General features: G+C 40.8%; 1 protein-coding gene across 2 annotated transcripts in view; it reads right to left on the bottom strand.

Annotated features, from left to right (window-relative positions):
• LOC125414547 (disintegrin and metalloproteinase domain-containing protein 5-like) overlaps positions 1–12,131 on the bottom strand; it is a 48,111-nt gene extending 35,980 nt beyond the window's left edge. For both annotated transcript variants that reach the window (XM_048456626.3, XM_048456627.3), the window contains exons 1-10: positions 11,996–12,131; positions 10,552–10,631; positions 9,987–10,042; positions 7,828–7,906; positions 7,478–7,554; positions 6,562–6,739; positions 5,678–5,743; positions 4,307–4,378; positions 3,961–4,118; positions 3,066–3,147 (exon numbers count right to left, since the gene is read on the bottom strand). In XM_048456626.3, coding sequence (XP_048312583.2) covers positions 3,066–3,147; positions 3,961–4,118; positions 4,307–4,378; positions 5,678–5,743; positions 6,562–6,739; positions 7,478–7,554; positions 7,828–7,906; positions 9,987–10,042; positions 10,552–10,631; positions 11,996–12,050 — 903 coding nt within the window. In that variant the 5' untranslated portion in view covers positions 12,051–12,131. The remainder of the gene's footprint in view (positions 1–3,065; positions 3,148–3,960; positions 4,119–4,306; positions 4,379–5,677; positions 5,744–6,561; positions 6,740–7,477; positions 7,555–7,827; positions 7,907–9,986; positions 10,043–10,551; positions 10,632–11,995) is intronic.
• Positions 12,132–12,375: the final 244 nt, after the last annotated feature.

The raw sequence follows: 12,375 nt of genomic DNA, 5'->3' as shown, positions 1-12,375 counted from the left end.
AATGCTAACACATAGAGTTTAGTCACATTTGCAGTAATAATGCAGCAGAAAAAAAAAACAAGAAAATCATGCTACTCCTGACACACAACCAACGCAAAATGCTTAGACGGGGGCTTACTGCACCCTAAACTACAAACTAAGAAAATTCAAGTGACACAAACACCCTGAAAGCTCTCCCAATCTCAGCGAGTAGAAGGACAAAATTGGTTAAAAATATGCACCTCATCTATAGTTGTAGATGGTTTTTTAAAATCCCAATTCGATTCTTCATATAAGTAAAAGAGAACCCTAAAGTCTGTACACTATCACAAGGCCACAGGCCACGGCCGTCTAAGGCATGAAGAACAAGACTGCTACCGTCATTTCTCCTTTTAGATCCAGTTGTAATTCAAAGCTAAGTCAACCAAAACAAATGGTACTTATACAAGACCAAAGATGCAGCCCAGCAGAGCTCAGCAGAGGGCCCCCACATGAAACCATGCATGTAAGTTGCTGATTGTTTTCGTCAAGAATGGCAAATATCACTACGAGAAAAAAGCAGAGTCTTCCACGCAGGGCGTTGTGAATCCCGGAGATACTCACCATTCACAAAAGCCGACTTAATATGGACTACAGACCTGAAGCCAGCATCCGGGAATGAGCAGGGTGAAGGTTTCTGGACCTTGTCCTTTGCAATTTCTTCTTGGCTAAGATGCCAATAGTTCAATTAACAGAGTGAAAAAGGAATGTCAGACTATAGTCCTTAAATCAGATCACTTTTTTTTATAGCAAATGAATCAATCAACAAATCAAAAGGCAGCCTGTGGGAAGGAAGGAAGTTTGAAAAGTACGCATCTGCTGGTGTTAATGTCCAAACACGTACAGAATTCTTGCAACTCAATGGGAAAATTAATACATGACAAAAATGTAGACATGTGCTGAGACCCAAACCGACACTTTCTTTAAGGCATGCACATGACCAACAGTGTGAGGCCTTTGGCAAACCATTCATCGGAGAAACAGAAGTCAAAACCACAAGGTCACTTCATATCTAGTGAAATGGCCAAAAAATTGATAAGATGAAAAAACTACAGAACTCAAAAGAAAGTGAATAAAATAGAACACAGGCCCAAAGAGTGGACATTCTAAAGCTCTCGAAGACCCTACAGCTGCCCCATGAACATCAGAAGATGCCTGTCAATCAAAATGAAGATATTAAATCAAACCACAAAAAGGAAAGGCCTGATAGCCTAGTCTACAATAAGCATGAGAGGAAAAAAAAAAAAAGAAGAGAGAGGAAAGGAATAGCTAAGTGCCACATTCTTCCACCACATCTGAAGAGAGAACGGATTCCTTTGTAGAGAAATTCAGCCACAAAGAAGGAAAGCAGTTTCAGTCCTTCAGCGAAGAATAAAATTTCTCTCCCCCCTAAGAAATGTACCCAAGGAAGATACACACACACACACACACACACACACACACACACACACACACACACACACAAAGCTAGCAAAAAGTAAGAAACTTAAAACTGACAGAAGCCAGGAAGTCAGGTTGAGGGTTTTCTGGTTTCATCTGGATATAAAAGCCCTAAAAAGGACTAGAGAACAAGCCCTTGCATTGAATCCAGAATGCTCCAGAAAAGAAGCCTTCGATCGAGAGCATGCTCAGACAGAGACTGTTCATATAAAGTGGAAGCTGTGTTGGACAGATTAAAAATACTATGGACTTAATTATGAAGCTTCAAAACATCTAAGATATACCTAAGTTGGCATAAAATGTTTATGGCTTTAAACGCCTTCAGGCAAATTCGCCATCAAGGTTTAGAAACTGGAGAAGGGAAACAAAATTAGAACAAAGTATCAATAAAGTCAGACATTGTTGAAACAAGTCAATCGAATCTTAGTTGCTTTAAACAGGAAAAGAATCAATAAACCCTAAGGAAAACAACCCCAAAAGGAGGAACAAGGGGAGGAAGGAAGGCAAAGTAAAATAATATTATGAGCAATTTGATCATACATATGACATTAACACATCCTTTGAAAAACAATATACCATCGCCTACACAACACAAGGCATTACATCATTGATAACAGTATAGATTGATCTCTTTAAAATCATCCAACAAGTGAGACTACTTTCAATAGCTTCATTGATGAACTTTTTAAAAGAAGATTTAATGAAAAATAAATATGTCAAAAATAAGGAAGGAGATGGGGTGCTTGCTACTTCAATGATGTATCTCTAATTTGAGTAAAAAAATAAATATGGCAAAGAATCATAAGATAAACAAATACAACCAAAAATCATTTAAAAGTAAACAAATCAAGTCCACCAAGGAAAACAGCAGTGTGCTTTGAGAGCAGTGGGCCACAGTTCAGGTTGATGCTAGGAACTGTAACATAAACACTAGAAAAAGATGAGGAAACTCAGAAAAAGGTTTTCTCTGCCTAGAGAGATCCCAGGTTGGAGGTCTCCATCTGGCCCCTCCCCTCAGAGCTTGGGGAACTCTGCAGAAAAGGGGGAGGAGGAATTGTGGGAGCTGGAGGGGTGGAAGACAGCAGGAGAACACTGCACAGAATCAACTAAGCAGGGCTCAGGAGGGTTCACAGAGACTGACTGGCTCAGCCATCACAGAGCCTGCATGGGTCTGCGCTAGGTCCTATGGTTGTTGGCTTGGTGTTTGGGGGAGACTCCTGACAGTGGAAATTAGGGTGTCTCTGACTCTCTTGCCTGCTCTTGGGACCCCTTTTCTTCTACTGGGTTCCTTTGCCTAGATTTAATGTGAAGGTCTGTACTTAGTCTTATTCTAACTTGCGACAACATATTCAGTTGATGCCACTAGAAAGCCTGTCCTTTACTGGGAGAAATGGGACTGATGGAGATGGGGGTGTAGATCTAGGGCAGATGGGAGGGGGGAGTGGAAGGAGAGGAGAGAGGGAAGTACAGTCAGGATGTATTGTATGAGAGAAGACTAAACAAATAAACAAATAAATAGAAGATTTTCTCCTCTGATAAGATATTTAGGAATTTTTGAAACATGGGGGAAAAAAGTGGGGGAAGAAAACCGGACAGCAACTGCATACCAGGGCAACAGCAACATCAAAATCCGCTCTGCACAATTCCCCTGGATACAGGGCTCCAATGGAAGCAGGATGCTCGTCAAAGCTACAAAACAAACAGAAGTATATAGGAAAGCAGTGTTAGTAATGTCTATAGGATCAATTTCTATAGGATCAAATATTTAAAAACACTTACTATATTCTCACCTCTATGCCACTCAGGGTTGTACAACTTAGATATATTCCACCAAAGCTTCAATATTAAAAATATTTCCATGTCAATTGTGAATTTCATAACTACCTAGGAATATCTAAAAGGTAAGACCTAACTGTCTAGTAATGGCAGCTTTCAGTTTGATTCCATATACTCTGTATGTATGTGTATAAAACTTTGAGTATCTATTTAGCTAGGAATTCCTAAAACTTCACTTTTGAGGCCTTGTTGTTCATTTATCATTAACAGTAAATAGATCTTTATTTAAAAATAAAAATATTAACTAGGTGATGAATTAATTCGGTAAGAAACGGAACTATCGAGATTTGATAGCAGGTCACAGATGTTTGTAAGCCAAAGCAGTTGGATTCTTTTTCACCCACTTCTAATTCTCCATTATTCTTGAGGTTTTCGTTCTGTTCGAGAGGAAAGTGGAGCTGCTGTCCCCGGACCAGCGGCTGCAGCCACCAGCAAGCCCTCCACCATCCATCTCCTCTGCGGCAGACTGGGTTGGCAGTCTGGAAAGCGTGTGCCGCTTTCCTCACATTAGTCCTAAGGAAGAAGCCTTCATAGAGTGCATGTTTCGTATTCATGATATCCAAGAAATTAGAAAACAATATACAGAAAGCAAATGCGCATCTTATGGAAGTAATATGTCATTTGAGCTATTCCTTCCATGTCAGTAGGTACAGGATATATGCTTACGCCAATAAGTATGAAACATGCTTCTGTTCGTGGTCTCGTTTCCAGTTTAAAAATGCAATCAACAAACTCTTAGGACTCGCTGGCATAGAAATTCTGTTTCCCTTTGACCAGATTTCAATGGAATGTATTATCACAGTCAGTTCTAACTTGGAGAACATCTAAAAAAAAAAAAAAGATAAACAGATAAAGGAATTTCTATATGAATTGATACATCCCTCGAAACGCTTAAAAACATATTTGGCATGGTATTTTTGGTTACATAATAAGAACTCAGCAAACTATACGTCATAGATCCATATCTCTGGTTTTGCAGATTATATAAACGAATTTGCTTTTGGAAACTCACGGCGTTAACGAGGCCGATGACATGAGTAACTTTCTGTATCACAGTTTTAATGTCAGAACCCATGTAATCAAACTGGAAAAAAAAAGCAATATTGAAGAATGAATGGATCTAAACTAACAAGTGCATGCTTTTAAACAAACAAATGTGCTGTGCTCTGAATAAGCAATAAGACTACATTCTGATGGAAACCCAAAAAATCAATAATGATAAGCAAATAATTACTTCAAAATGCCCAATAGCATGAATTTTAACATCATTCAATACATTGTAGACCAGAAGCAAGATGGAGTCACAATGGCTCCAGCCATACTGTCTCCACAGAGGGATGCATGTCAACAGTTGCACACAGCAGTCCACATTCACAGTAGCTGAGGAAGCCCGGGAAAACACCACAATGGCTGGTAGCAGTAGAGCCATAAGAAAAAGTGGTAGAAATATTCATAGGTCTTGGAATGCATGTCTACAGAAGACAGGAAGTAGGAGGGGAGCCTTGTGTGAGAAAACCACAGAAGAGGCCGGGGTGGGAAGTGATATGAAAGCATAAGGGAGGAATGCTAGGAACAAGATTGAAATGGGTAGAGGACTGGGAGGGGAGGGGAGGGGACAGGCGGAGAGGGAGGGAGAGGAGAGGAGGGGAGGGAGCAGGAGAGGAGGGGAGGGGAGAGGAGAGGATGGGAGGGAAGAAAAGGGAGAGGAGGGGAGGGGAGGGAAGGAAAGGGAGAGGAGAGGAGGGGAGCGGAGGGGAGGGAAGGGGAGGCTAGGGATTGGGAGGGAGGCAATCCAAACCAAAGATGGTTTTAAGAGCATACAGATAGCTACTAGTTTATAAACTAACTAATCATTATAATTCTAGAAGAGCATGAACAGAGGTAACCTACTAGTGAGGATAATACTGCTCCCAGGAGCAAGGAATAGGTTTTGAAACAAAAAAATCCCAATGCCAAATGCTGGATACCTCTGATGCCAAAGGCTCCCAAAACAATGCATATGATTGCCAGCTTTTTCTTGGTTGCCCATAAGAAATAGGTACTGAAACTCTATTGTTGAGAAGACCACATACTTTGGATACAGGACACAGAGACATCAAGCTAGACCCAAAGTGAAAGCTCACTATCCGCGAGCTAACCCCCACCCTGTAAGAAGAAAGTATGTCGGCTCCTGTGAGGGAGAAGTCTTCTCCAGTCTTACCCAGCTGTGGGCTCTCCATGCTACAGTACTGCCCTGTCAGGCAAGACATGCCCACCGTTCAAAAACAAGAGAAAGGGGGTCAAAGAAGATGAGACAGGGGGATGGACGCAGATATGGTCAGAACACACTGTTTACATCTAGGAGACTGTCAAAATGAAGAGCAAGAGAAAGAATCGGACACACCAGCTTCTTATCCACGACAATATCCATCTTGAGGTACCGTGGGGATAACTTGACTAATGAAGTTTTCTGAAAGACACATGACATGGGTCCTGAGAAAAGTTTTTAAATGCCATCTTCTGTTAAAATTATATTTATAAATAAGATGGAAGACATCTGCTACAAACTGTAATAAGGCTGTTCTCAAACACGAAATTTCACTGCCATTCAGAGGATCTCCCAGCACAGAACTGCTGCTGTAATCGAGAACTTTCAGTTAGACATCTCAAGCTGGATGAGAATTCAGGAATCTTGATTTTGTAATATTTGAAATAAAATTCTAGGTTTATAACAGAAGTTCTTGCTTTTCTTGATCCTTCTGATAGTCTCAAACTATCCATGTAGGAAGATATTTTTGCTAACAAGTGTGAGGAATGATTTAGCTAACCGTGTACTTCAGAAAAAATACTACCAAAGTTAGCAGGTGGTGGCATTACCAGAGGCAGGCATGTTGCCAAGACAGTTTATGGGTCTTTGCTAAAGGAAAGGTCATTACTCTATTTTACCTTACGTAAGCCATTGAAATTATCTATTTTTGAACTGCCATAAAAGAGTTAATACTTTCATCCAAATGACCTGAATAATTGGAGGAATATTCTGTGTTAATTATCTAAAGGCACAGATGTTAAAACTTTAGCCACTTTCAGTTCTAAGTTCAAATCTTGTTTCTGAGATTAATTACCTAAGTTTTTACTGATTCCGTGTCTAATTTCAACTGTAAATCCTCTACCTATTAAAAAATGGCACAGGACCTTCATTTAAAAAATAAATCCACATTAAAGTGTACTTCAAAAGCATTTTTCATTTCATAAAATTATATGAAATGGGTTGAAAGAGTGGACACATACCTTCACGTTACTTCCGAACTGAAATTGTGAACCATTATACCAATAGTAACTCTGATCTTCTTCTAAGACAGGAATCTCAGTGTTGTCATTTGTGATCTCATAGATCACGTGCATAAATCCCGATATGGTTTCCACAGGTTCAATTCCATAGGAGACATTTTGGAATTGTATTGTTCCCCTGAACGTTAGAACAATCAAAGAAAAGTCTGAAATGATTCAACCAAATCTATAATATTCTAATGGTAAAGTTTGGTCGGGATTTTCTTAAGTCCAAAGTCAACTTTGTTTGCCTACTCCACCTTATTTTCTTCAAGGTTATTCCAGAACTAGATCACTGTACTATGAATGCGTATGCCTGCCTATTACAGACATGGAAGAGATCAGGTACAGGCATGAATGCGCGCTTCGAAACAATGAATAGTCCTCTCTGGTGTGTTGTGTATTGGCTTTCTGGACTAGACCGTCGAGGCTGCAGGCACCCTTCCTTAGTCTTGGGTCCTGTGCTGGTCATTTTTGTTAACTTGGCACAAACGTAGACATACCATGAAAAAGAGGGGATCCTAATTGAGAAAATGCCTCCATCAGATTGCCTCTAGACAAGTCTGCAGAGTGTTTTCTTAATTAATGATAGATGTGAAGGGTCTTAGGCTACAATGGATGCTGTCATCCCTGGGCATGTGGTCCTGAGTTGCATAAAAAAGCAAAGTGATCAACTCATGGGAAAACAAGTCATGTTCCTCCACGGCCTCGGCTTCAGTTTCTGCCTCCCAGTGCCTGCCCTGACTTTAGCGATGGACTGTTACCTAGAAGTATAAGATTAAATATGTCCTTTCCTCCCCTAGTTGCTTTTGGTCATAGTCTTTCTCACAGCAATAGAAATCTATCAACGATAATATCTTTAAATAATATATACAACCTGAGTCCTGAGCAAATGCTGAGCGTCACAAGAGAGTTTGGAAAACCTGCAACATATCCATTGTAAGTGCAACTTTCCTAAAAAATTTTAAAAAAATGTACAAATGAAAGCAAAAGGTTAACTCATTCTTAAATACACACCCAAGACATGTCATTTATATTTATCATTTACCTACCTCAATACTTTGGTATAAAAGTCAATTACCAACAAATTTGTATCAAGCAGAAAGTAGTGTGTTATACAATTTCAGTGAATGTATAAAATAATACTAAAGTAATTACTAGAAAGTGTTCATTTTAAAAAAGAAAACCCAGATAGCAAATCTGTATGAAAGAAACCTTAAGACTTACCAGAAAAGACAGAGGTTGAGAACGACGGACATCATGGTTGTCATACGTGTAAATCACTGAAGTTGGACTTATATATGATCTATGCAAAAATCCCAAAAACATCTTTCAGTGGAACAAATGTAGAAGGCAACAGTCTTTACATGAAAATTAACTGAATACCTGTCAGCTTGCTATATTCTATTGTCTAAATATTTTCCTCTCGCTGATATTAGCCTTTTGAATAGAGAAAAAAACTAACATGCAGATTAATGGGCAGCTCAAAACAGCAGATAACTCAGAAATAATGAGTGACAAAAACAAAGATTTGAGAGATCCTGGGCGTCACTCATTGGCATGAGATTTTATATTTGAATCTCTAAAGGAGAATGTGGGAATAACACCAATTTTAAATGATTATCTTGGTCCTGCCACAAATTCATATTCAATCAGCTTGCTAAATCCAAGTCCCTGTTGTGACTGCCTTCTTCCTCCTTTTCTGTCCCCACCCTTTTCTTCTCTCTCCTCCCTTCCCCTCCCTCCCCCTTCCCTGCCCCCTCCATCCTCTTTTTCTCTCTCCTCCCCCTTCTCCTTCCTCCTCCTCCTCCTCCCTTGCTTCCTCCATGCTCTTCTTCCTCCTTATCCCCTTTCTCTTCCTCCTCTTCCTCCTCTTCCTTCTTGATACATCTGTGTAGACACAACTGAACCCGGAGTCATTGCAGTCCTTCTGCCTCAGTCTCTTGAGTGCTGGGTCTACACTTCTTAATAACAAGAGTCAAAAATTTCTTCCATAATCTCCCACCCCAGTAAATATTAGAGTACTTGACCCCATTCCTACCGACCATAGCACACATCCTCCAAGCCTCTCGCCCCCACCTTGCCTGAGCCTGCCTTACTCCCTTCCTTAATGTGGGTTAATTTTCTATTTCAAAGGAAGCCCTTCCATGTGTGCCACGGATTCCACCCTGTGAGCGTACTGAGCTGTGAACCGTCTCTCTCCACCATGGTTCCATAAGCCTTTTTACCCTGTGCTCTTAGAAAAGTTATCTGCAAGTGACCACAGCCGAAAGGATTCTCCCTTACTGTCGTGCTCCAACACTGCTCTGTTCTGTTCTAACTGTCAACAGATTATCTTTTCTATCAGGAGTGCCATCTATACATACGTCTTTTGTTTTCTTGGTTCTTACGGTTGTGTGGGAAAGATCTAAAGCCCTCGGTTTTTTAAGTCCAAAAGGCACATTTCTGACCATAACTGTCCAGATTACCCAGATGACTGCCTGCAACAACGACTACCTCCTTCCAGGGTCTATATTTATTACACCTCCTCTGCTGCCTCTTGCCCTGCGTCTCTGCTCCTTCAGCTTCAGCTCCCATGTTAGTTACACACTTTCCCATCTAGTTCCAAAGTGTTGCTATTTCCCAAGGTTTATAAGCATTTGCTGTATCTGTATTCATTAATGATAATATTAATAACCCGGCTACTGCTTACTAATAAGTCAATATACCTATTGAACATCCTCAGAGATCCAGCCTTACATATACTTCTCCAGTTAAAAATACCGACTTGGACATACATACTCAGTCTTCTTACAAATCCTCCCATGCTGTGTAATCAGCACTTAAATGCACAATATCCTAACCTTTTTCTTGGGCAACAGCTAAATTATCTGAGGTCCTTCATTGTATCTCAATTGTTCTACTGATTCTGTCTTGAAGTCTATGAAATCTGTCTTCCTCATGCAGTAACCGATGGTCCCTCCCCAACAACCCTCCCACTGATCACCTGACCCATATGAACACGGTGTATGCGTTGTCCTTACACAAGTTCTAGAATTTATCTCCTACTTATTTTTCCAAAACCTTTTATTGCTATCCTTTATCAAGTCACAACTTATCGCTATTCCAAAAAAAAAAAACTGCATTGAATTGCTAAGAACATTTCCTATGTATTTATCACCATATTTTAATAAAATTCTGTTTCTTGTGTTAGCGCCTTGGAATATATCTTCCTATATTATAAATGCCCTGTGTATCTTGTTTTATTCTCCTTTTTATGCCTAGGGCCTTATCTAATGGCCAACATTCAATAGACACTAATACATTAGAACTGTAATGATTAAAAACTACTTAACTCCTATAAAAGTCAAAAAATTTAAATTTTAAATGACAAAATAATTACTTACTTCTTTTTAAGATGGACAAAATATCGTTTTTCAGCTATTGTAATAAGATATGCAATCTGCAACAAGAATATTTTTTAAAATGTCAGTCACATGCTAATTTAAATGTATAGTCCGCTTTGTGTTTTAAAGGAATAGCAAAACTAATATGAATATGCCAGGGTCTTTTGACTTTCCTTGCCGTGTGGATTTCTGCGCCTTCAAGATGCTGAACTGAGAAATAAGTGATGAAGCTGACCACCTCCGGCCTGGCGGTCTAGGGCAGAAGCTTGCCTGGTGTTAACTGGTATCTTCTGGCTTAGTCAGATACGCCCAGTGCCCCCAGACAGCATACTTCACCTCACCCCCTATATCACAGCCTCACCCTAATCCCATCCTGGAGGGACATTCTAGTTGCTCGTCACCGTTTTGGCGCCTGTGAGGCCCCATCCTCAAAGTTCCTATCCCACAATGCTCTGCTGCAGTGAAGCTTTGCTGGGCTCCAGCAGCTCCACCTCTATCTGACCAGCTTCAGTCATGATGGGCACAACCTCACACGAGCAGCGTATAAAGATGCTGTTGCTATTACATGATTTTCAGGGTCTTTTTCCACATCTAGCGATGAAATCTTTTCAGGAACTGTCGTCTGCAGGATGGTTTTCTGAGGGCCTAAAAACAAAAATAAGTGAGATCTATTTTGAGATCCGTTTTTAAGTCTGATTGTGCACCCGTTTCTCTGCTTTGGGTGAGTTATACATTTCTTCTTTTCCCTTTCCCACGGTTTGATTGTTGCTAATCCATTCTCCCTCTCCCCTGTTCTCCCCTTTCTCCCTTCCCATTGTCCTCTCTCCTCTCACTTCACAGCTAAACTGCCGAAATACAGAACTACAGGGATGTGAAAAGCTTAGAAACAAGAGTACCATTCTGAAGAAAGAACAGTGGTTATTAAGAAAGGAAAAATCGCCGGGCGGTGGTGACGCACGCGGGAGGCAAAGGCAGGCAGATCTCTGTGAGTTGGGGGCCAGCCTGGTCTATAAGAGTTAGTTCCAGGACAGGCTCCAAAGCTACACAGAAAAACCCTGTATCGGAAAGAAAGAAAAAAAAAAAAAGAAAGGAAGAAAGAAAAAAAAATAAAGCGAACATCAGTTTTCTCTAATGGAATGACCCTGTATATATCAACCACACTCCTGGGCAGCCGACGTGCCGTGAAGTAGTTGGTCAGCACAAAACAGACACCATGTTTTTTGATTTAATTTGGTACCTTTTATCTTATTGGGCCTTTTATTTGATTTGGGGGCGGGGCTGAGTGAGACACAGGGAAAGAATATGAAGTTGGGTAGGCAGGGAGGTAGAAAGAATCTGGAGCAGGGGAGAGAATATAATCAAAATACTGTGTAAATACTCATAAGTGGCTTTTAGACATAAAGCAAAGAAAACCAGCCTACAATGCACAATTACAGAGAACCTAGACAACAATGAGAACACTGAGAGAGACATACATGAATCTAATGTACATGGGAAGTAGAAAAAGACAAGATCTCATGAGTAAATTGGGAGCATGAGGACCATGGGAGAGGGTTGAAGGGGAGGGGAGAAGATGGGAAAGGAGCAGGAAAAAAAATGTATAGCTCAATAAAATCACTTTTTAAAAAAGACACCATGGAACAAAAAAAAATACATTGTATAAAAAAATTAACTAAAATTTTGGGGGGAAAAAACTTATTCAAGGAGGGCAGCAGTTGCCAAAAAAAGGATTTCTTTTTTTTTTTTTTTTTGATAAACACCTTTTTAACGTTGATTGGTTGAATCTTGACTACCACTTACACAGTAACAGAACTGGCAAAGGGAAAACGATTCATTGTCATGCACATTACACTTAAGAAAACCCGTCCCACTCCAGGGACTGCTTTGCAACAGAGGAGGTGCAAAGAGAAAGCCAAGCCAGAGCAGTATGTGAGCCTGGGGCTAGGTGAAATCCACCCTGCCCCAGGGTCACCCTGGCCCCTCAGAGACTCTTGGCTCTCCGGACTCACTCTGGCTGGCCTGCAGCCCTCTAAGACCCATAAACAGCACTAGAAAGAGGAACATGGCTCCCTCGGTGGTCCTGGAGCCGAGCTGAGGAGCATCAGGCCTGGCAGGAGGGCGTTGTGGCCAGTAATGGCAGCGCGCGCACCTGAACCCACAGGGCTGTCTCCAAGGAAACCAGCGAGGAAAGGGTCGGGTCTGGGATACACACTTCCGGGTAGGCTACCTGCACCAACCATCCTTCGAACAGCAAAAGGAAGGTTGCTGCCTAGGCTTTACTCTTCAGGCTAGCGAGAGCTGGTTTTCTTTGTATCGTTTCTTGTTCTTTGAAACGTCCGCTTGACTGAGCAAAAGCCACATGAAAATGTTCAAGTTACTGATGGCCACC

The sequence above is a fragment of the Myodes glareolus genome, chromosome 23 (genome assembly GCF_982192425.1).
Source record: "Myodes glareolus chromosome 23, mMyoGla1.1, whole genome shotgun sequence".
Classification (NCBI taxonomy): Eukaryota; Metazoa; Chordata; class Mammalia; order Rodentia; family Cricetidae; genus Myodes; species Myodes glareolus.
The sequence above is the reverse complement of the archived record's forward strand: the minus strand, read 5'-3'. Positions and strand labels throughout refer to the sequence as shown.